The sequence below is a fragment of the Parasteatoda tepidariorum genome, chromosome 2 (assembly GCF_043381705.1).
Source record: "Parasteatoda tepidariorum isolate YZ-2023 chromosome 2, CAS_Ptep_4.0, whole genome shotgun sequence".
Lineage (NCBI taxonomy): Eukaryota > Metazoa > Arthropoda > Arachnida > Araneae > Theridiidae > Parasteatoda > Parasteatoda tepidariorum.
This window is the reverse complement of record NC_092205.1, coordinates 32,198,442-32,224,091: the sequence shown is the minus strand read 5'-3', so window position 1 is coordinate 32,224,091 and position 25,650 is coordinate 32,198,442. Positions and strand designations below refer to the sequence as shown.

The window sequence follows — 25,650 nt, the reverse complement described above, 5'->3', positions numbered from 1 at the left end:
ATTTGAAATGCTATCAAATTTACATTTTAAAAGATCTTATTATATTAAGATAAAGTTGCTCTCTTGAGAAAATTCATTATAAAAGTAAGTTTTTTATATATTTAAAGTCAATTAATTACGCTATTTACATGAAGAATGAAGTTTAAAGCAAGCTAAATATATATATTTTTTTAATTTAAAAAATCATAACTCACTCATTTTTCAAAAATATGATTTCCAAAATATTTCAAAGAAAAACAATAAAAATTGTACTAAGCAGATTTTTATTTTTCTCTTTAATTTTGTTAAATATTTAAATATAAAACTTACTGAGATGATGGATGCATTTTAAAATAAACATTTAAATAGGAAAAATATGCAATAAGAAACTGAAGTTTTACTTTCTATCAACTAAACTTAAAAAATAAATAAGATAAACTGAAACTAATCATGATATTTTGCTTTATTATATGAAACAGCTTTAAAAGTCTAGAAATATATATTCTTTAACAAGTAATGCAAAAATAGAATGGCCAAGAAATAAATATAATAGAACAAAAAATAAATTTGTTATCACTAATATATTTTTCTCAAAGATTCCGAAAGAGGAGAGCGTCTGCTTCTGGTTGCTAATGGCAACCAGAACTGACCTAACCGCACCGATCGTTCCTAAATTACGGTGTGAACTGAGATCACGTGAGTAGTTCGCTTTCGTGTAACCAGTGTCACCGGTGCGAATATTGGAACGCAACCCAAATTCTGCTTTAAAAAAAACAGGGATTAGCGCTTTTCGCTTCCATAGAAGGATCAGACTTTTTGCATCAATTCTGCATTCAAACTTACTACGCCATCTTTATGAATCGAAAAAAGTGTGTATGGGCAAAATTAATTCCTACAAGAGTACTTTAATAAAAAAAATATTAGGAATGTCTGCTTCTAAAAAGATTACTTTTTCTTTTCACTGAAGTATTATTATCGACTGTTGCAAGTTATATCTTTAGAATTCGTTCGTATTATTTGATATTTGCTAAATATTGTTTGTAGAAAAAGATTCTTTAAAGTTTAAAAAGTTTAAATCGAACATACAATTTTACTAAGGGGGTTGATCTCCAGCTGCATAATTAGGTATATTCTGGCTGGCAATCCTGCAATCACAATATGGCATTGGCATGTGGTGATTTTCACCCTTCTGCCTAATTATTGTAGATGTATTCTTTAATAATTTAATCAATAACAATTTGAAATTCGCACAATCAGCATCGTAATCATGTCGGTTACAGATGATGCTAAAAATAAAGCTGAAGAACTGAAAGAAAAAGCAAATGTTTATTTTAAAAGTAAGTAAACCATGCCGGTAATAGCACCGGTTGTCTCAGCAATTATGTATTAGCAAAATTCAAGCCATGTTTTCACTCCTTTCAAATTATGACTTTACTAATAGTTCATGATTCATGCTTTTCTTCGATCGTATCCCATTTTATTGCAAAACATCAATGTCTTATCTAGCTAATCATGTTATTTATTCCTTCATTGCTAATTGGTGTACATGAGATGTTTTATATATGATATATAGGAATATTTTCTGTCACTTTCAATAATTAAAGTGATTCAATGTATATTTGGATCCTCTTTCAGTTTCAAATTTTACCTTTAACTAATTATTTATAATTTAACCAATCAACAAGCTTATTTTGTAGTTACCTTAATGCTGGTGTCAAGCTAATTAATCTATTTTGTTGTTGAATAGTTTTTCATTGTTATTTGACATTAAGGTAAATTGTCTATCTCCAGTTTTAATATATTCAAAAGATGTTCTGCAACATATACTATTTACACTTAATTTTGTTAACTAATTAATTAAATCATTACTAGTCAAAGTTGTTATGTAACATAGCCATTAAATAAAGATAGTTATTAATAGTTTGTTTCAGATTCTATTGGCATTGTTTGTGTAATTTCTGACTTTTGTTTTATTAAATCAATTCAAACAATGTATTAAGTGTATTTTAAAAATTAGATTTGAATTAAGTTAATAAATTGATTTTCCACTATTTAATTTCAAGTTATAGTCTTTCAGTTACTGAAAATAAAACTTTTCCGTTTTGCCAGCCACAGTAATTTTACCTATTTTTTGAAAAAATAGCTGTCATCTTAAAAATAAAATCAATTTACTTGTGTCGGTTAACTTTGTATTAGCGAGTTTATTGCTTGTGTCAACAAACTGACAAAGTATCCTGTAAATCAGGGACACACAGCCAGATTCAGGCTGGGGGCCACAATAACTACAAAATATAGTATTTGAAACCAACATTAGCATAGTGCTATAATTACAAAAATGTGTATAATATTTAGATTCTGTTCTAAAGTAAATATGTTTTACAAATTTATAAGTAATTAAATATAAGCGTAATTACATAAAAATAGTTATAGGTAATAATAATAATGTAAACAAATAAACTTATTAAATTGAAAAGCAAATTATTATATATTTATTAGCAAACAACAACAAAGCAAACATGAATTTATATACATTTATCCTAAAAGTTAGCTTTAACTGTTCAAAAAACAAATTTCTTTCTTACACAGCATTAGATTGAGATGACTTGCTAGAATTTTGAAACATATATATATATATTTTCATATTTTGATACTTGATATTNGAAAAGCCCAATAGAACCCAGAAAAGCCCAATAAAACCCAGAAAAACCCACCCGGGTTGGGTTTTTCTACAAAAACCCGGGTTTTTTGCAACCCTGTTAGAAACCAACATTAGCATAGTGCTATAATTATAAAAATGTGTTTAATATTTAGATTCTGTTTTAAAGTAAATATGTTTTACAAATTAATAAGTAATTAAATATAAGGGTAATAAAATTAAAATGATTATGTATTGGTAGTAATAATAATGTAAACAAATATACTTATTAAATTTAAAAGCAAATTATTATACATTTATTAGCAAACAACAACAAAGCAAACATGAATTTATATACATTTATCCTAAAAGTTAGCTTTAACTGTTCAAAAAACAAATTTCTTTCTTACACAGCATTAGATTGAGATGACTTGCTAGAATTTTGAAACATATATATATATATTTTCATATTTTGATACTTGATATTTAAAGAATAGTTGCAAAAAAGAATCATAAATTTCTGTTACAGATGAAGGCAGGAAAAATCATATTTTTATTAATAATTTGAATAGTTTAGGGATAAAATTAAAAGGTTTTGGAGGCCACTTTTGGCCTGTGGGCCATAGGTTCTGCATCCTAGTTGTAAATATTGAACTGCTCTGGTTAAGCCTTAATTGAAGCTGCTGAAAATTATCTTATGTGACTAATTTTGAAAATCATCAATGATATTATTTTAATTTTATCTTCTAATTAATCGTTTATGTAATTATTAATCACAATTTTTATATCGATAAAAAGTTATTGTCATATTTAATGTTCTTGATTAGTTTCAACCTGAGTAAGTTTGTATGTACTTTTTCTTAGTTTAATAAATTGACCTTATTTTTTAGATAAAGATTTTGATAAAGCAATCGAAACCTATTCTGAAGCAATTCAGCATAACCCAAATGTAGCAGTATATTATGGAAATCGCAGTTTTGCATACCTTAAAACTGAATGTTTTGGTTATGCCCTTACAGATGCTTCAAAAGCTATTGAATTAGATTCTTCCTATGTTAAGGTATCTTCATAAGTTTTCCTATTGATTTAGTTTCTTTAAATAAAAATGTTTTCCGTAAATATGTTTTATGTTTAAATTACAAAAAAATATATATTTTCCATTTGCTTAAATCAGGATGGTTAAATATAATTTAATATCTTTATGGATGGAATACGTTTTAATTACATGAAATAAGTAGTTAAATTGTACCATGATTATATGTTTGAAAATATCCATTTTTCTTTATTATATATGGTACAGAACCCGTTATCCGGAAATCAGAAAACCGGAACAAAATTCGATAAATATTCTCGCCATTTTTTTTAAAAAAAAATTTTTTTCCTCATAAAATTTTACGATTTTTCTTTCTTTTTTTAAAGATGTTTACCTTACCATCATTTTGAAAAGTATCGTTAGTGTATTACTTCATCGTTTTATCTTCTTTTTAAGATTATTTCCAATTTTTTTTTTAGTTGAGTTTAACAATAAAAAAACTGCTTTTTGTAGCGATTCAGAAAACCGGAAAAATCAGTTATCCGGAATAGCGATGATCCCGACCGTTCCAGATAATCGGTTCACTACTGTATAATTAAATTTTGACTTGTTTTCCCTGGTATACTTAATTTGTTTGTTAAATATTTATACCCTAAGAATAGCTTCCTTTTATTGACTAAGCTCGAAGAAAATTGAATTTTTGTAAGTTATTTCCAGTCTGTTAAATGATTGTCAGTTCCCTCATAAATGTTTGAAAATTTTTCTTCACACCCTAAATGAAAAATTGATGGTGAAAATATCAACAGGATTTGCACAATTAAAAGAAAACACTTTCATAACTGAGAGATTTAACAACACTCCGATTCTCAAACACATGGGGATTCATCATGTAAGCAAAACATTGAGTTATGATGTAACGAGGAAAGATAACAATCATTGCCGCAACTACCTCTGTACACTTACGGAGGAGAATGCTCTTCTTGCGAACTTGCAGACATCGATGTGCTATCAGGAACACTGTTCAATATTGCGTGTGTAATCATGGATGTCAAAGACTCGTCGGAAAACATTGTACACATTTTAGTATGTCGCAATTTTCGATGGTGCGAAAAATCGCCAATCCAAACATTGGATCGGCGATGATTGTATACCATCGATATTTTCCGATGCATCGATGTATCACCCAATCCTAATTAAAACTAAAGTAATTTTATAATATATTGAAAGAATTGGATTTACAAAATCATTTATATATTTTAACATGGATTTAAAATCATTGCTATTACAATTACATGCATATTTCATTTATATAAAATTAATATGAAATAGATAACTAAAATATTTTAGGGTATTATTTATGTTCTTATCACTTAATTAACAATGGGATAATACCAACCCTGGTCCAAATGTTTGTTAATTACGTTAATCTTGTGACTCATTGTGTAAGATAGGTTACTATTTGAGGCTACTTCCTGTTCTAAGAATTCCATTGTTCATTTTGCTATTAAATAATTTTAAGGTTTTTTTCTCTTTTTTTAGTATAGCTTAACAGTATAGCCTGTATCACTGTTATAAATATAAAAAAGCTTTAACTGAAAAAACCTGTTTAAAAACCTTGCTTCCAGAATTAGAATCTGCCAAGTTGTATGCTACTCTTAGAGTTAAAAAAAAAAGCCCCATTAAAATTTCAGTTCATTTACTTTAAACCTAGCAAAATCTTCCCAGTTATTGTATATTCATGGTGTAATATTTAGGCTGTCCACCTTCTTCAAGAGAGGTCCAGAGTTCGAATAATAGCTGAGACAGTTGATTTTCATCTCTAATTTTCTTTTCTGAAAAAGATTGATGACTATTTAGTGTGTTTTATTCAATTTATAAATTATCATTTTTCAATTTGAATTAATTTTTTCAATTTTTAAAAGCAGAAAAATGAGTAGAATTTTATTTATTTTATTTTTTAATTAAAATGTATGGAACAATAACAAAATCTTAAATTATAAATTTTTTAAATTATCCATGTACTTTAGTTAAAATATAAAATTTCTATCATTTTTAAAAATTTACAAAATTTTTATACAAGTTTAAAATTACAAATTTTTTTCAAAATTATCTATTTATTTTTTATATTTTTAGAAAAAAAAGTACTTTAAATTAACAAATTATAAATTGAAAAAAAAAAAAAACATATTAAAAAGTCGCCAACATTTTTTAGAAAAGAAAATTAGAGATAAAATTCAATCCTCTCAGCTGGGATTTGAACTCCGTACCTCTCTGGTAAAAGGCGAACAGCCTAACCGTTTCACTATGAATACACATCAGCTAGATAGTTTTTGCTCGTTGAATGTAAATGAACTGAAACATTATTGGGCAGATTTTACCCTTTAGGCAGCTTAGGCAACTAATATATACCCTATCCAAGGTTTTGAAACATGTTTTTTAATTTCTGCTAAACTTTGTTTTAATAGAAATGTTCGAGATGCATACTTTCCTTGTAACGATAAAAAAAAATTTTTTTTTGTTACTATAGTGTATTTCAAGTTATCGTTAGATATTGACTGTATGTTTCTCCATTTCAATCTTAAAATGTTATATAATTTTCAGTTTATATCACATATGCTTAAAAATTTAAATTTTTCTATTTATTTATTTTTTTAATTAGGGCTATTACAGAAGAGCTGCTGCATATATGTCCCTTGGGAAATTCAAGGAGGCTTTGAAGGATTTCAAAGCTGTAAGTTAAGAAACATTTTCATTGTTATGTTGATAATACTATGGCCTGAAACATAAAAATAGAGGATATGGGAATGTACTGTACCAAAGAAATAGTTTTAAAAATGAATAACACTCATTAAATTTGTTATTAACACCTTATGGTATTTTTACGTGTAAAGAAAAATAAGTCTCTTTCAAATTTTAATTATAAATTCATTTATATTTTTTTATTTCATGTCTTTAACCATTTTCTCTTGATTCTTGTTTTTTTTTTGTTTTTTTTTTACTGAGATGTTATTTCTTAATTTTATTTTATTTATAAATGTGGCAATTTGTTAAAAAGAGGGACTGTATTTTTATAGAGAGGACAACTTGCTTGCTTTGTGAGTTTAAGTTTTAATGTATGGTTCTTGGATAAGTAAATATCATTTAAAGTTATTTTGCCTACCTCTATGTAGATATAATTCCAAAAATCGTATAAATCTCCACTTTCTTTCAGTGACCTCGTTGTGAGCCTCTTAAATGTTAACATCAACTAAATTTTTTTGTAAATGTTGGTGTTAAGCTATATACCACTATATGAAATATTTTTCAGAAATTGGAACATTTGGTATCCCTGTTTTTATGTTATCTTTGCCTGTGTCAGAAACATTGTCTTAACTTATTTTGGAATTTTGATCCTTCATGTGATATTTAATTGTGTTGAAATTTTTGTTGATAAAATAAGTTAATATATAGAGTACAAAACAAATGATTTCAAAGTGTGCTTTATGGTTTAAATCTTATCCTGGAATTCCACGTACGTCAAATATTATACATTAAAATTCTTTGTCCATAAATAATAAGAAAATTTGACTATTTTTTAACATTTTTTGCTCAAAAATTTTATTTACACTGTTTTACTGTGTAATGTTTCTAAACACTTTTTATATAATTGTGTGCTAGTGCAGCATTGCAATATGGCCTACAGATGTACAGTTTCATAATTCATAAATATAAACAAGACTTATTGTTTTCTGGGTTCTTTGTATCAACCTTCTGGGTCTGAAAAATTGGAGCAGGGCATGCGATTTTTTTCGAAAATTTCGAGGAATTGTGTGTAAAGATCATTGGTCCTGAAATCAAATCTCATTTCTAATATATGTATGTATTCTAATATGTATGTTTAATAATAATTCATAGTTCAATTCTGTCAACCATGATATAAATTTCTCTAAAATATGAATTTTTACAGCCTTGGCTTAATTTCTATGCTTTGTTATTTAATAGATAATGTGGTGGTATATATACCTTATTATAATGAATAATCTTTTTTAAAGGTAACCACTGCAAGGCCAAATGATAAAGATGCAAAAACTAAATTCTTAGAATGTTCTAAAATAGTAAAAAGAAAAGCATTTGAAAATGCTATTTCTGTGGAAGAAACCAAAAAATCTGTTGCTGACTCTTTGAATTTAGAAACGATGAGTAAGTGTGTTCCCCTCTAGTTTATATGTTTAATTTTGTCTATTTAAACATAGATGACAAATTACTTTTCCTTTCATTATTTAGCGCAACTGATCTTCCAATTTTTTTGTCATTCTCTTTATTTTAAATATTTATATTTTTGCTTATGCAATCAAAGGTTCTGTAATATAATGTTCAAGTACAGTACAGAACCCGTTATCCGGAAATCAGAAAACCAAAAAACCGGAACGTAATTCGATAAATTTTCCCACCATTTAAAAAAAAAACATATTTTTTTTTTTCCTTATAAGATTTTAGGATTTTTCTTTCTTTTTGGAAAGATGTTTACCTTACTATCATTTTGGAAATAATCATTAATGTATTACTTCGTTTTTTCTTCTTTTTAAGATTATTTCCAAATATTACTTTTTTTTAGTTGGGTTTAACAATAAAAAAAACGGCTTTTTGTAGCGATTCAGAAAACCGAAAAAATCAGTTATCCGGAATAGCGATGGTCCCGATCGTTCCGGATAATCTGTTCCCTACTGTATAAATAAACTCTATACTCTTGCTTTTTACATGAATGTGTTGAAATTAGCTTAAAAAATTTTTGCATTATTTAAGGGGAAAAAAATTCTGTGACACTAATAATATTATGGAAATATTCTACAAATTGCGTAATATTTAAAAAGAGGAATGATGTATTTCTTATAAAATGTGTGAATTTAAAATTTGTTTCTATATCTTAATATTTTTGGAAAATAGCTCTAAGATTTTTTTAATAAGTTTGAAAGAAATTTCGATTTTTTTTTTTAAAAACAGTATCTGTGGAAGATAATAAAAAATCAGTTGCCGAGACTTTAAATTTAGAATGTATGAGTAAGTTTATTACTGTTGTTAGATTAAAGAGTCTTACTATGGGAGAAATGAAGGGACCTTGTCTTTTTCTTCATTGAACAAATAAATAATGGTTTTAAACAATATTAGTTAAATTTGTTATTTATCAAACATTAATTTAGTTTTTTTTATTCACATAAATAGATGCAAAACCTACTAGCTGCTCTTAAAACATAACATGCTAAATGTGTTGAGTAGAATTTTAAAATACAAACAAGTGTGTGTTCATATTTAAGTTGAGAAAAGGCATAATTCATTATGTTTTTGCTTTTAAACAAAAGTCCCATTAACATTCTTTGCACCTAGTATATTCATATCCACATTAAAAATTGCTTATTTAATTTTAAATTGCCTTACTTGTATTGCTAATATTTTGTTAATATTATTCAATAAAATGTAGTTTTCATCCAATAGTTTATAGTACTGTTTGTTTATGTTAATTTTTATGAATAATTTTATTACAAGCTGTGTTAAAATTTGTTGCATTATTTATTTCAAAGATAGCTAGCATATCACATTACCTGGTGTGAAGGACAAGAGGGGCTTTTTCTTTTATTAAAGCAGGTGGTTAAAAAAAAAACTTTTCGTGCACAAATAAAATAAAAAGGCAATGTTTTTAAAGGAGGGTTGCTTATTTTTAAAAAAAAGTCCAAGGAAGGCACATTTATATGGGTCAAAGGGCATGCTGCCTTTCTAAAAATACTTACATAGAACATTGGATATGTGTTCATTTACAGGTGTGTGATATATTTTGCTTGCTTTAACTATATTAATGCGATATTAAAAAGCACACTCTCTGCTGATATATAAACTGATGACAAAACTATATATTTTCATTGTTAAATAATTTAATTTTATTTGTGTTTTTTAATTTTCTACTTTTTTAAAATGCTTTTTTCTTTTCTTTGTTTTATATACTTTTATAAATGGTAGAGTGCACCTAACAATTCAGAATGATAAATCACATAATAATGCAATCCTAACTAAAATCTAGTTAGGATTGCAGGAATCTATTTTTATAGAGGAAAATTTTTTTTTAAAGTTTCTTAAACACTTAAATCATTTAATTTTAGTTTTTTTTCCTTTCTTTTTTTTCTAAAATTAGGTGCAGCTTTTTGATTTAAAAAAAAACTGTAACACAACAGCTTCTAAAATAAAATCTATATTTTCGGCAATACCTTATTAAATAATGTGTTTTATTCCAAAAACAAAAACGAAATTGGAGGAATTAGTTCTTAAAGATTGGATATTTTTTAGAACATTGGGTGTTGAGAGAGAAGGGAAGAGTTTCAGACTGGGTTGGAGGGGAAAAAAACTTTTGTTCTTTGAACATTTTTTGTCAAAATTAGAGTGATTTGTTTTTACATTTTATTTGTCAGTTTATTTTTCTGGTAAGGGTGCCCCTTAGAAATCTTAAAATTAAAATATTTTTGTTCGAAATTATTTACTTATTATGATGCTTAATGTGTGCTTTATTAAATTCAGTTAATGATACATATTCTCCATCTTTTGACGTTGAGCAAAATAGTTTTTCTTGTTATAAATTAAAGCAGAAAATTTTTTAGTAAAACAATTTTTATAGATATCGCTCTGTTAAAAATTTTTGCAACAAGGATTCCTTCTGTTTTTTTGCACATTAAAAATGTATTACCTTCAGCGTAAGATGCCAATTGTTATTGTTAACTGACTAAAGATGTCGCCAAATAATATGACACCAATTGCTACCCCATCAAGACATTGGCTGGAAGGCCTGAAATCTGTAAGCTTTCAGTTTTTGCTGTAAACGGGAGTTATATGAGAAAGGTGGACTATCCTTGCTTGCCGAGCCCAAAATAAGGTTATTTAAATATAGTAATGGCCAAGATCCTTCCAAATTCTGATTTATAATATTAATGCATTATATTTGCTAGTACTGGAGTAAATATTTTTTGAAACTACTGAAAATCTGCTGTGATTGGTCGGTATGATATTATAATAGCATCCTAAACTGTATTAATGAATTTGAATATATTTTGTATCTAAAAATTATGCATAACCTTTGTTTGATTTAGTAATTCAAGAAACTTATATAGATTTTTAACTATCAAATCTTGTTGCTATTATATTTTAATATAATATTTCTCTGAAGAAAGTAAATGAATATTAGTGTTTTAAAAATAATGAACACTAGAATGGGGTTTTTAATCATAACATATTTAATTTAAGAGATTATGAGTAAAAAAGGATTTTTTTGAAACAGTTTTTTCATACTTTTTCGATTTCAATGTTGAAAATTTGCTATCATGCTTATCTTAAAATGGTTTGTGAAATTTTAAGTAAATTATTCTAGCTGTTTTGGAGTCCAAATAAACAAGTATAAAAACATTAATCTGTGCGTAAAAAAAAGAGACGCGCTTTTGCTGGTAGCATTTTCTCCTCTTATCTGTCTAAAAGTGACCTTTTACTGTAAATGTACCAAGAAGTTTCAAAGCTGGTCTCAGATTAATTATAATTATTCTGAAAGCCAAAGCAAACTTGTTAAAATAGTGTATTTTCTCACAGATTTCTTTTTCTTTTAGCTATTGAGGACTGTTATAATGGTCCTAAATTAGAAGATGGAAAAGTAACATTAGATTTCATGAAGAGTCTAATGGAAACATTTAAGGAGGGTAAAAAGTTGCACCGGCGTTATGCTTATCAGGTAATCAAAGACATTCAGTCAAGTTCAATTGTACAGGGTATTTTTATTATGTTTTGTTAAAACAAAATTTAATATTTAGAGACAAATTAAAGTTTATTTTAATGCTGCTATTTTGCCCTTGCGCCAATATTTTTTGTGCAAAATTAGCATTTTACCCAAGAGCAGAAAAAAAAGAGTCTGCATAAATTTTATTTTTTTAGTGCTTTAATAAAAAATCAAAAAAATAATACTGTTAGACTTAAGTGATAACTCCAAACTAAGAATCTGAGGCTCTCTGAAATTGTATTGGTTTGCTACTGCTGACTTATGCCAGGATCGAGACGAAATTATTCACTCCACCCTGTTATCCAAAATAATTTACCCTCGAGTCTGATGTCTGGTGAAGTTCTGAAAGCTGCTAAATGTGATGTGTCAATGATATTATTTCATATTTTCAATACGAAAACCACAACTTTGAAATTTGATATAAAATAAGGTGTACTATCATTTTTTTTTGTCTTTTAAATATAATTATTATTTAATATAATTATTTTATTTCATAGGAAGCATATTTAAATGAAACTATACTTTTTAACAAATATTTAGATTATGCAAAATTCCTCCAATAGGATAGAATTAATAATAAAGTAAAAGTTGATAAAATCTCTACTAGTTTATGTCTATATACAATTGTACTTTTTTGCAGTGCAGTTAAATTTTTGATAAAACTTTTGATTTTAAATTTTCTTTTGGTTTTTAAATCTAATCCTAATTATTATGTATGTTTATAGATCTTACTTGATGTCAAAACTCTGTTTGAAAAGATGCCTACAATGGTTGAGGTTCAAATACCTGAGGTAAATAGCTGATAACTTATTTTGTTGCTTGAATCAGAGCCTTTACAGATTTTCAATTATTTATTTGTTTGCAATTTTTCTTTCTAAATTTATATTGAAATACTTAGGAAATGTATGTAAGAGGATTAAATCATTTAAAGGCAAAAAAAAAACATAGCTTAAATCATTTAAAATACTATATTGAATTCCTTAAGTCATTTGCTAATTATTCGTTTTTATCTTTTTCAAACGGAATATTTACTATGGTTTCTTTCAACTGTTTGTATTAGTTTTTTCTCAATATTTACTTTTTTATACTTCTTAGTAATCTGCGAACAGTCATAAAGTAAACCTTTGAATAAAAGAAGAGTATTTTTCCCACAAACTATGCTTTTCTCCCGTATACTTGTCCTGTTTTTTATTAATAATCATTGTCCTATTAAATCAATTAATAAGCTATAATTTTCATGATAAATTTGATTGGAAAGGCTAGAGATTAACACAATTTTTAATTCTAAACTCGTACTGTGTCTTTCTACATTGTAATTTTATATTTTTGTACACTGGAAGCTCTAATAGTAATATTTTTTTCATACAATACCCGCACCACCTCTGTTACGAATCTGGTATGTCACTGGAATCATTTTCATAAATCTTCAGTTTTCATTCTTAAAATATTAAAAGCAAACCTCTCATTTAATTACTTAAGTTCTTAATTTGAAGTGTTTTTCTTCTGCCATTTAAGAAAATAAGCCATAGTTTAAGTGTCTAAAATTTGAAGCGATTCTAGTATATTAGTCATTGAGCCTTAAACTATTTTCTGTGCTTCAGATTGGACAAATATATAAATAAATTAACTTTTGATAATCTCCAGTTCGGCAAAAAAAATTTTACTTTGATATTTTCTTTTTGAGCCCAGATAATGCATCATTGAAATATTAAAAAATCAAATTGCAAATTCTTTTCATTTTTACAAAACTGAGACTTTTCTTAATTCGGTATTTTGCCCATCATCATCGCACTGAGTGCTGGATAAAGATAAAACTTAATTTAACGACTATAAGTAACTGTTGAAAATGGTGCAATAATTTCATTAAAAAACATTCTTCCATATACCGTGATAATCTTTGAAAAGCAGCTTTAATTTTTGTCTAGTTTTCTGATAGCAGAAAAATCTGAAAATCATTTCAACTTAAAAGATTTTGATTGACAGCTTGCTTAACATTTTTAAAAGCTGCTGTAATGTTCCGAAAGATGTTTTGTCAAGGAATAGTAGTGAAATATATGAATTTAAAATTAAATTAGTGAAATTAATTATAAAGAAAAAATTATGAAGTTTGAAAAAACGGCTGTTAATGAAATAAAATTTTTATTCCAACAAAATAAGAAAAAAACTTCATTTATTTTTGTTTATTTAATCATTTTTACACTAATGACAATGTCACTAATAACAGGGTGGTCACACAATAAGCAGGGGTGATTGTGCTCCGCAAAAAATCCGGATTTCCGGAATTTTCGCTAACAGTGATCTGGAAGTTTCCGGAGATCGAAGGTCCAGACGTTTCAAAATATCATTTTTTACAGAAGTTTCCGGAAATCAAATTTTCTAAGGTGGAACTTAAAAACACAGTTTATTTTATTTGTTTGTAAGGGAGAGCCAGANTAAGAAATAAACTTTATTATTTTTTTTTATTTAATCATTTTTACACTAATGACAATGTCACTAATAACAGGGTGGACACAGTTAATTTTATCAGTCTGAAAAAAAATCAGAGTAACATTGGATTCATTCAAGTACTGTTAAAAATTATGGAAAGGAGTAAGACTTTAAGTGTGAGTTTGATTGTCAAAACATTTTCTTCCAAATTGGTATGAATTTGGAAAAATTAGCCCAATTTGTATCAATAAATATCTAATTAAAGTTTAATTATTATATTTGTAATAACTATATTAAAAAATTGTTTGTTTCAACTTCAATAACAAGTAAAAGTTTTAAGTATATTTTCACTCTAAAAACAATCAACTATAAAATTTATTCCATCAGCTGCAAAAAGCAAGGAAATTTTATAAAATCAGTCTTGAGAAATCTGGGATTTTTTTTTCATCTTGAGTGCATGTGTTTATTCTATGATACTTTCCCGATAGATATAACAAAAAGAATTTTGTAGATTAAGTAGTAAAAAATCAATTTAAAAAAATCAGCTGCTGGGCAACTTTTTCCAACATTTAATTGAAAAATTGGATTTTGTTCGACTGCAGCAGGTGTTAATTCCGAGTTTTGAATTAAAAATTCTGTTTATTCCTACCCTTTCCAATCAAGTTTGTCATAAAAATATAGCTTATCAATTGATATAATTATAGGACAATGCTTATAAATTAAAATGTTTTTAAAATTCCAATTGCCAGTTTGTTTACATTCGATCCTGTAGTCAGCAATCATGATTAAGGATTGATTTGAGAATGACAAAAATTTGTTTTTGTACATTGAGCAAAATGCTTTTAACTTAAATCTATTTTTTTCAATCAATAAGTATCGTACTTGTTAATTGTAATTATAAAATATTTATCACATTTCATTTTATTTTTAGAATGACAAGTTTACTGTTTGTGGAGATATTCATGGCCAGTTTTATGACTTAATGAATATTTTTGAAATGAATGGTTTGCCATCAGAAACAAATCCTTATGTATCCTTGTAACAATTATTTATTACAATAGCAGTTATAGTCTTAGTTTATATATGAATTAACCATCTAAACTGAATTATTCTTATTCAGAAATATATATTTTAAAAGTAATAAAAGCATTTAATTGGAATAATAAATGTTATTCATTTAAGATATAATCATAAATGAAAAAGGGCTGCAGTTAATTTAAATTTAATTACAAAAGCTATATTAGGGTAATATAGCTTTTGTAATTTATTGATTTCAAAAACCACAAAAGTTCTTAATGTATAAGACATTTGAGATTAATCAGTAGTTATGCCATTTTTATTATTTTGTAAAATTTTGTGGATTTATTTTTTTTCTCTTTCATGTTGCTAACTTTGTATGTTCAAAATAGGAATGTTGAAAACAGTATAAATCTTTCACTGCTCTTTTTTCAGCATAAAGAATATCGAATCAGTTTTTTAAAAAAAACTCAAGATACTGTGTTTTCCTTAATTTTATTAAGTTATTCAATGGTGATTTTGTAGATAGAGGCTCATTTTCTGTTGAATGCATTTTTACCTTATTTGGTTTTAAACTATTGTTTCCAAATCATTTCTTTATGTCACGAGGTAAGATGCCTTTGTAATGGTCTGCATTATCATATTTACTGAATTTTAGTTTGTATTTATTAAGATTTTATTTTTAGGCAATCACGAGAGTCAAACTATGAATCAGATGTATGGCTTTGAAGGAGAAGTAAAGGCTAAATATCCTTTTTATTCATTATGTTTTGAAAAATTAAAATAGATATAAGTACAGTAGAATCCCAAGTTCTGACTATCCTGTCTAATGTGGTTAAAAAGTAGTTTGAATGACAAAATATTTTGATAAGACAAATGTCCATTTCCTGTGCACTCTCCTATATAATTAAAGATGTATGTTACACAAGATAATTCATTAATGCAAAACGACTTAATGTTTGTTAATTAACTGCACAAATATGAAGATTTAGGATTATTTAAGTCGAATGAGATACCCGCTTTAGCTTTCCCCATTTTTGCCTTCTCCATTTTCAATGGCAGGTTTTATTGGGAGCCTATTTCACTTAAGTGAAAACAGTCCTGCATTGAAACGTATATGATTATTATTAAAAAATCTGATTTTAACAAAACTAGTTAAGTAACTGTGATTTAATGATTAAAGAAATGTAGGATGGTGTATTTCAAAAGCAAAAAAAAAAAATTGTTCAGAAAGCTCTGAAGTTGATTTCTACGGTGTCCACTGAAATGCAATATGATTGGGTTTAATTAAACTTCTTGGGATTATTTACTTTTCAGTTCCTAACGAGAACATTGACTCTTCCGAATAAAGTTGCATGTCTAAAGATCCTCCAAAGTTGTTGCGTATGTCCGTTGCAACACTCATACAATTACTTTTCAATATCTGATTTAATCCCTGTCCTCGATGAGAACGATGAAGAAGAGCAAAAAATTTTGGATGATAAACCACAACTGATCAAGAGTTAGAAAGCATGAAACACTGAAAAAGTACGCTTTAGCTAGGGGTATTATTGAAATTGTATCTCAAAACAAAAGACATGTGAAGATTATACATTTTTTCTAGTAGTTCTTTTGATAAGTGTCAATTTTTAAGGAATATACTTTATTATTATTATTTTACGTTATACCTGCTTCGCGTGTTTTTTTAATGATAGTCTGGCGGAATATGTAAGATCGAATTTTCACTGTATTTGAAATACTAAGTTTCTTAGGTAGTTGTGAGTAGAAGAGGGCCTATTTTTTTTTATACTTTTCTCTGTTAACTTTCAGTGTGCGTATTCTATCTTAAAATTTTAAAATGTTTTTAAGGGTTCATTCATGACTTAAAATACGGGGATGAAAGACTGCCGCAAAAAAACGGAAATCCGCTTTTTTCTCCAAATTTTAAAATTTTCCGACCCTGTTCCAAATACTTTTGGTTAGTCTAATAAGAGAAACCCAAACCGTACGATGGATAGTCGGCCGCTAATGATTGGAAAAAAGAATTCTAAGTTTCGTGTTGGCTGCTGATATTTGATTTCTTTTGTTTGGCTGATTTTCAAAATTTTAAATATTAGGAACTGCGTCGGAATCAGCTAAAATTGCGATTCTTATTCAGACGATTTTTATGTAAATCATCAATTTTCGCATTTAACTCATTTGAAATTTTCTTGAAGCAATTTGTTTTTATGCGATTTAAAAATCGTACTCGCAATTTAAAAATCCAATATCGCGATTTGTATTTAAGCGTTTTAAAAAAAACCAAATATCACGATTCACATATTTTTAAAATTCAATATCGCGATGCGTTACCGCGCGGTTGTAATATCAAGCATCGATTTTCGTATTTATACACGGTTTAAATATTACTCGTTGCTATAAGTATTCGCCGGACCTACAAATTATGCATCGTGATTCTCATTTACGCGATTTAAAAATTCACTATCGAAATTTGTATTTTCGTGCTTTTAAAATCCAATATCGTTATTCATATTCACACGGCTTTAAAATCCAGCATCGCGATTCCTATTCACGCGATTTTAAAATCCAACATTTTGATTCTTATTCACACGATTTTAAAATCCATTATCGCGATTCCTAGTCACGCGATTTTAAAAACAAGTAAGCAGCTATGAGTAAACTGAATTTATTTTAACGATAGTAGTCAATTTAAAAGACAAACGCAAAGTGCATACATTTGATGCTACTGACAAAAATAAATTAAAGTTTGATTGGTCAAAATGACTAAAATTGTTAGTAACAATCTATCAGAGGCTATTAAGATGAAAGTTGGCCACTGTTTTTATTTAAAATGATTGACCAGTAATTTAAAATTACAATTAAGCTGCGACTTCCTTTAATTGCTTAATTTTCTTTAATATGGTAGTGAACCAAATTTTAAAATTATATTTGTTAAAAGAATTTAATTTAATTTTCAAAATGCTTTTGTCACTTTAAATACTAAATAAAAATCTCCTGGTCGAGTTAAAAGTTGCTTTTTTATAGAACACTCCCCCCCGCCCTGTATTGTCTTTTTTTGTTTTCGACCACTTTCATGCCTGTAAAAATCATAATTCTCTATATACACTCTCTATTCTCATTTTCAATTGGTAATGGATGCTATTTCATCTTTTTTAGACTTAGACAGTTTAATATAAATGAGGCATTTATTTGATTTAACATAAAGTTTTGCTTGGGCTAAATAATCGTCCGTAAAATATAGCGATTACAAATATAGTTATATAATCAAATATATATTTTTTATTGGAATATCTTTAACATAATCAAATATTCATCCCAAATGTCAGAACTCTTCACTGAAGTATATAACTGGTTGCCATTGTGCCATCTACTAAACAATAGAGTTTTGGTAAGTATTAACTATGCATTCTGTATTTCTGCAATATTAGAGTATCTGGTGTATTTAAGTCACTGGGTAATTTTTCACCTAATCTTATTCGTATTTAAAATTTAATTTGGTGTACTATTTACCTGATTAAAAAATTACAATAACTGTTTTTTATTTATAATGTTGATAAGAACCTTACATTAGTGACATACTGTTTTGAATTCTATTTACTTAAACATTTTATTGCTCTTAGCATAATTTTCCTCAAGTAGCACAACAAGTTGATATTTAGAAACTTCAGTTTGTATGTGTAATATAAAGGTTAAAATATTTCTATTTTATCACACATGATGAATAACATAAGTTGCATTCTTTTTGTAATAAACTTTTATCGCCGTAAGGAATCCCATGTCTTTTAAAAGTGATGCACCTACTTTTTTGTTTTTTTTTAGGTGTGACGATAATAAATTATTTTTTGCTTTTAGTCCACTGAAAAACATTGTTTTTTAACATTTTTATTATTACTATAATTCTAGATGTAATATTAAGTATCTCGGATGTGAAATTTCAAAATTAACAGGTAAGAAAAAGGGTATTTTCTGTTTACTGGAAATTTTCTCATGTCAATTAAATATGTAAATAATGCTTAGCAAATATATATAATATTGTTTGACATTGAAAAGCATTTTCGTTAGCTTCTCTTAAGATTTTGTCACCCTTACATATATATGAGTCAATTTAATCTTTAATTCTTGACTTGTAGAATACTCTCTAATTTTTGAAGAATAGTTTTAAAATCTATAATTTTGAAAGACTTGAACTTTTTTACTCTTAAAGAAATAAGTCATATTAGGCTGTTTGAAAAGTAAATATATTTTTCCCCAACAGAGGACATAATTGTATTTATTTTTTTTCACAGCCAATTTCACACTCAAGCCACATAATTGTTAGTTTGACAGCTGATTTAGCAAGGCCTACTTGTGGAAAGTTTTTATTGTTTCTATTTAATAGTTTTTATTTCGTACTTTTTCAAATATGGAGAGTGAAAAACTGCCCTCCCACCATATTACTATCGAAAAAGTAAAAATGCTTTTAAACTAGGAAAAAATCCGATGTGTATGGAGAAGATGTGTTGACAGAACACTAATTCCAAAACTGGTTTGCTTAGTTTCCATCAGACAATTTAGATGAAGATGCACTACAATCTGGGAGGCCTGTCAAAGCTGATGACAATACAATGAAGTCAAGGATTAATGCAAATTGGCGAATAACAACTTCTGAGATTGCTGAGAGATTAAATTTATTGATGCTCTTGATCATTTGAAACACATGGGTTTCATTTCAATGCTACACACATGAGTTTCTCATGGTCTTGTGGAAAGAAATTCATGGTGTTGCATTGATGTCAAGAATTTGCTTCTCAAAATCAAGAAAATTATAAATTTTTGAAGTGTATCATCACTGGGGATGAAAAATAGATTGTCTACAACAACAGTGTTAAACACAAGAGATCATGGAGTAAAAATGAATCAACTCAAAACACTGAAAGCCAATATTCATCAAAAAAGGGTGGAATCTTTTTTCTTTTTTTTTCTTCTATCGGACTACACAATGGTCAATTCTGAAGTGTACAGCTGGGCAAATTTAATTATTCTCTTAAAGAGAAAAGGACAGAATTGTTCAATAGAAAAAAAGTGTAGTGTTCCACCAAGATAATGCAAGACTTAGTACAAGTTTGGTAATGGATGGGGTGTACTTCCACACCTAGCGTATTCTCCAGATCTGACACCATCTGGTGATTATTTGTTCTGGTGTGTGCAAATTTGTTTAGATGGATGGTANTACTGTGTTTTAACTTTGACGTGATTTTATTCCAATACTACCGTTGCGTGTTTGTATATGATTTTATCAATTTTTAATTATATTTAGGAAAATAAGCATGCACTTCAATTTTGACATGTATAAACATATTGTTTGGCGCAGCATGTCCACATTTGGATTTTGTGCCATTAAACTCTACATTCAATCAATCAATCCACACCTAGCATATTCTCCAGATCTGACACCATCTGGTGATTATTTGTTCTGGTGTGTGCAAACTTTTTTAGATGGATGGTAAAACCTTAACTTCAAATGGAAAAGCCACATATCTCCCAGATCAGTTTTATCCAAAGAAGAACAAGACTTTTATGTATGTAAAACCAGAATAGGCAATAAAAGTTCAATGAACACTTATTCACTATATGAAAATAATCTTTTATTTAAAAAAAAAAATACTTTCCAAGCAACCTAACAAATTAGTGATTTAGTTTTACTTCAATAAGAATATTTATTGTTAACATGCTATCTTTTATAGGTGTATAACTAGCTTGATTATTATATGGAGTATTGTTGATTTATATTGCTAAATTTTTTATTGTAGGTAATGCATGGTGGATTGTTCTCAGAGCCTGGAGTGACACTAACTGACATTCGCAAAGTTGACAGAAATAGGCAACCTCCTGAAAAAGGTAATTCCAAAATGTGTTACCTTTTATTTTAGCAATTTTTGAACACCTTTTGTACTTGTTTAAAATCTGTTTGGTCCAATTTGCTACATGATTGGGCCTTGTTCGCTAAAAGTTTAACTTTATCATTTTAATAATGTAGATTTTTTTTTTACTTACATTTAAGAGCTAAATTACAAGTCAAAAATCTACATATCATAACAGTGAAGACTCACACCTGTCCCTAAAGCAGTGTGTTTTACCTCTATTTTGAACTGTACTTTTTGACAGTGCTTTTGACTTTTGATAATTTTTCACTTCATCTATTTGTATAAAAAATTTAGATCCTTAAAAGTAATTATATTCAAAAATATGCTGGTAATTTAATTTGATATTTAATTTAAATTTTATAAAATTTAAGCATGTCAAAAATATAATAATAATAAAATACATAAAAACAATTAAGTTTTGCTGTCACTTTAAATTCAAGAGTAAAATCCTGTGAAAAATTCAGAAGAATGTACAGCTACTTATTTATGTACATATTTTTATATATTGTTTTTACATCTGATACCTTTTTACAAATGGTATTTTATTTTTTTATTTGCTTTTAGAACAATGGCACAATATATTTCAAGTGTATGTATAACTACAGATTTTCATTTCAGGACTAATGTGTGAGTTACTCTGGTCTGATCCTCAACCCCAGCCTGGTATTTCACCTAGTAAAAGGGGTGTAGGAGTTCAATTTGGCCCAGATGTTACAAAAGAGTTCCTTGATAAAAATAAATTAGACTATATTATACGTAGTCATGAAGTTAAAGCTGAAGGATATGAAGTAACGCACAATGGAAAGTGCATTACTGTTTTTTCTGCACCTAATTACTGGTATAATATTTATTTTTTTTACTCTCCTATTTATATTTTAATTTTTTTTATGTGCAATAGCTATCTTTTAGACATAAGCTTATTTTATTTTACAATTTATTAAATTGAATAATTTCAAGTGTATAGCTGAACATAGTAATTGCATAAGTCATTTTGTGAACCTGAGTCCTTGTATTTAATCATATTTGAAATTGTTCTTGGTGATATTTTTGTTTTGGAGGTTGTAATTCTTATATCACTAACAATATGTAAAGTGTGTACATAATACGGGGTAGAGTTTAAAAAAACTCGGACGAAGCTGTTGCATCATAGAAGTTTACTAACTTCTTTTTAATCTGTGTTTTCATTTCTTTTTGTCTACCATTCCAATTATAAAATCCTTTAATATATCTTTTAGTTGATTTTTTTTTGTTGCTTTTTTTATTATGTCATGTAAAAAAAATGTGCTGTTTTAGAGTTGTGTTAGCAAGAAAAACAGGTGTAAAATTGTTTGTTTAATCTGTGCACAATCCTTGAATATGAAAGTCTGAAGTAGTGATCCCCTACCTGTGGTACTGGTTTGTATATGAAATAGTAGCAGGGCATGCAAGGAACATTGAATTATTTCCATTTTATTTACTGTGTTTCTCTTGGGTTCATACTTTCTATGGACAAGAGTATAACCTGGAGCTGAGAAATGTTACCCAAAGCTGCACCAATACTGCTCATGTAACTTTATTTGGAGATATGTTTAAACACTATTTAATTAAAATTGTTAAATAAAAGTAATAAACTTGTAGGCTGCGGTAAAATTTTCAAACATTGACTGTCCCTTGAGGATAAAAAGCGCACTAATCTAAGATAGTAACTTAGGCAGGAATAGGCTGGATCAAAAGTAGAAGACTTGTCATACATTGCTGAAAATTTCAATAAGTGTATGCCCCTATGCATAACTGAGTATAGTTCAGTAAAACATTTTTACTTGCATCTGTTTTGACAACATTTTTGTTTTTCACTTTTTTCTTTAGATTTTATTAGTGGTGTTGAGCATTTAAATTGCAAAGTAGAGTGTTATGTTAAATTATGATATTGATCTATGAGAAAAATAAATCTTTAATTTATTTCATATTTTTAGTGATACAATGGGAAACAAAGGAGCCTTTATTACCCTAAAAGGAAAAGATATGAAGCCCAACTTTGTTACATACACTGCTGTTGTAAGTATTTTTTTTTTCTTTAAATTTTTATTTTTGTATTCATCTGTGTATTTCCAAAAATGATCAGAGCTATAAAATTTCAGAGACTATATATAAAATTCCAAGAGACTATATATATATATATAATAAATATATGCCTTGCTGTATTCTGCTTAAATAACTGTGAGAAAGTGAAATTTACTCAAAATCCATTATTATATATTTAGTCTAACCTTTAAACTATTTTAGAAAATTTTAAAAGACAGCAAAAATGTCCCTCTCCCATGCTTTTTTATGTGAAAGAATTTATGTCAAAAGTATAAAAAATTTGGGTGTACTGGTTTTATCTTTTTAAAGTTTGTAGAAGCAAGCCAACATATATGTAAACTATTTTTATTATTTCTATATATTATTGGAGAGCTACTATTGGCAACTAAAACTATTTTGAAGAAAAGGTGACATGGATAACTATTTTTTGCTAAAATATATTAAAAAACGACTATTTTGCAATCAGTTATGAAAAATGTATACTTTTGTTACCAATTAATTATGAAAAAAAAGAATAAATTCACTTTTTTTATTTTTTATTTAGTCCTGTCTACAATATGATAGTTAAGCTTGTTTTTTGATAATCTAACAATTAAAAAGAAATTTAAGTAAGCCGCATTTCATGTATATTTAATTATAAATAATAAAAGTTATTGTTAATGAAGTACTACAGCTACAGTGTTCACAATAAAAAGGGTATCACATTGAATAACTTTATTTCTAATTATTACATTTTTACAGATTAAATGCCAATAATAATGATTTAACAAACCGAAATCTAATATGCTAATTATTTAATTATAAATTAAGCTACAAAATCAGGCACAGAAATGTACTTTCCCTGAATAAATATACCTACTATTTAGTCATATTTGGTTTTTATATGTGCAGAGTAGCCTCAATCTGAAAAATAGAGTATTGATAGTTTAGAAAGCAAAGTTTGGATCCCTTCATATTGGTTTGTTATTTTCCAAATGTTACTGCTTAGATTAGTATTTTATTTAACTTTTTTTTTCTTTTAGAATTTTTCAGATGCTGGCTGCTTTTTTTTAATTTTTTTTTTTAAGTGATTTGAAAAATGCTTGCACAGATTTACTAATTTAGCTAATCAAGAGATAGTTTTATACATTAAAAAAAAATTATTCTTAATACTTTTTTTTTTTTAATTTTTGTATTAATTTATTGAAAAATTTGAATGAAAAAACTGCAACAGAGTTGTTAGAATAATTCTGGAGAACTAGAATTTTAAAAATATGACTTTTTTAAATATTTTCAGCTCAAAAATATTTATATTATTTTACCTATTTTTTTTTTATTTTTCCTCTTAAAATTAGGTGTTTTAAAATGGTGTAATTTATTGCATCCAGTAATAAAAAAATTACACATTTTTTTTTTTTATTGGAAATTTTGTTGAATAAACAATTTTTTTAATTTGGTTTCAAGCTGCTTTAAAACCTCTTGATATAACCAACTATGCAAATGTTGCTGTTTGATTTGTTTTTGCAGCACATACTATGTATACCATGTAATTTTTTTAAATTTTTTTTTTATATATATAATATCTTGTTTTTAGAGAACATCTGCATATCAGGACATCTAATACATCTTTAACAGATTGAGTTTAATGCTTATGCATATTTTAAATTGGATTATTATCACATATATTTTTGTATGAGCATCTATCTGTAATGTAAATTATTTATTTCTTTGGATTATGTTATATTAAAATATGAATGATTGTAAAAATATATTAAAAGGGGAGACTATTTTGGCAACTATTTTATGCATCTAGAAACTATTTTTGAGACTATTTTTCATATTTGAACAGCTAAAGAGCAACTAATTTTGGAGTTTTACTCCAGTAACAGCCCCGTAATTATAATTGTAATAATTTTCTTTGTCTTGTTCGATGTTAATTATCTATATTTTTTATTATTATTTCAGCCTCATCCAAACGTGAAACCCATGGCATATGCCAGCAGCTTGCTTGCTTTCATGTGACGTCGGTCATCTTAGATAATCATAGCCTCAGGAAATTCTGTTATGTAAATACAAACTCCTTTGTTGTTGTTTTCTCAGCATCTGTTTCATTGAATAACTCTGGAGATGTTTATATTTAGAATTATACTGTTTTAATAAATACTTGTATATAATAATTTTAATTTAAAGCACCATGAGCATTTCTTTCTTTTTTTCTCTTTACACATTTGTTACATGTAACACATTATTAACTTTAATTACTTGTTAAAAGTGGTGTTAATAATAAAACTTCTGGAAATATTAGATATTTCAGCAAATTCCTAAAAATTTAGGAATAAAAATTTAATTTAATTAATAACATAGTTAGTGTAAGATTACCCTAATTCTTATCAGCTTAAGCTTCCCTATATTTAGTTTAGATCCATAACTTACAGAACCAAAATTTCAAAACTCCTTCAATAGAACAATTGAATCAATTTTCATAACTATACCTATATTATCACTTTGCTAATATATAATAAATTCAAGGTATTCTCCTCGAAGAAGGCAAGAGATTTTATCAATCTGAAAAAAACAAGTAATTTAACAAAAATGTTCTATAAGTCGGGATAAAATAAATTAATTTGAAATGGAATAACTTGAAGATCTAATATTTTTTGCAACAATTGAAAAGCTTTTTTCGGCATTAATATGTTTTTCCCTTTGTGTGTATGTGTTTTTATTTATCATAATACATGAACTCATTTCTTTAATATAGAGTCAGTAAATATGTTTCATTAAATCTACATATATATATACAGTCAGCCCCCACACCTAATTCCATATCGTATAGTTC

At 27.2% G+C, this 25,650-nt stretch overlaps 1 protein-coding gene across 1 annotated transcript; it reads left to right on the top strand.

Moving 5' to 3' along the window:
* Positions 1–1,097: 1,097 nt before the first annotated feature.
* Positions 1,098–25,003, top strand: LOC107436950 (protein phosphatase D3). The gene is made up of 14 exons (XM_071177432.1): positions 1,098–1,316; positions 3,505–3,674; positions 6,307–6,378; positions 7,679–7,826; positions 11,261–11,382; positions 12,153–12,218; positions 14,786–14,884; positions 15,375–15,480; positions 15,558–15,622; positions 18,182–18,259; positions 20,661–20,748; positions 21,393–21,612; positions 22,727–22,808; positions 24,780–25,003. Exons 1-14 carry the CDS (start codon positions 1,247–1,249, stop codon positions 24,834–24,836), a joined length of 1,443 nt encoding a protein of 480 aa, XP_071033533.1. The 5' UTR covers positions 1,098–1,246; the 3' UTR covers positions 24,837–25,003.
* Positions 25,004–25,650: the final 647 nt, after the last annotated feature.

What these genes read in the sequence shown, in the direction of transcription:
- LOC107436950 (XM_071177432.1), top strand. Translation starts at nt 1,247, where the DNA reads ATGTCGGTTACAGATGATGCTAAAAATAAAGCTGAAGAACTGAAAGAA. An exon ending in TACTAAACAATAGAGTTTTG is followed by an intron (nt 18,260 to 20,660) that starts GTAAGTATTAAC and finishes TTTTTATTGTAG; the next exon opens with GTAATGCATGGTGGATTGTT. An exon ending in TTTTCTGCACCTAATTACTG is followed by an intron (nt 21,613 to 22,726) that starts GTATAATATTTA and finishes TCATATTTTTAG; the next exon opens with TGATACAATGGGAAACAAAG.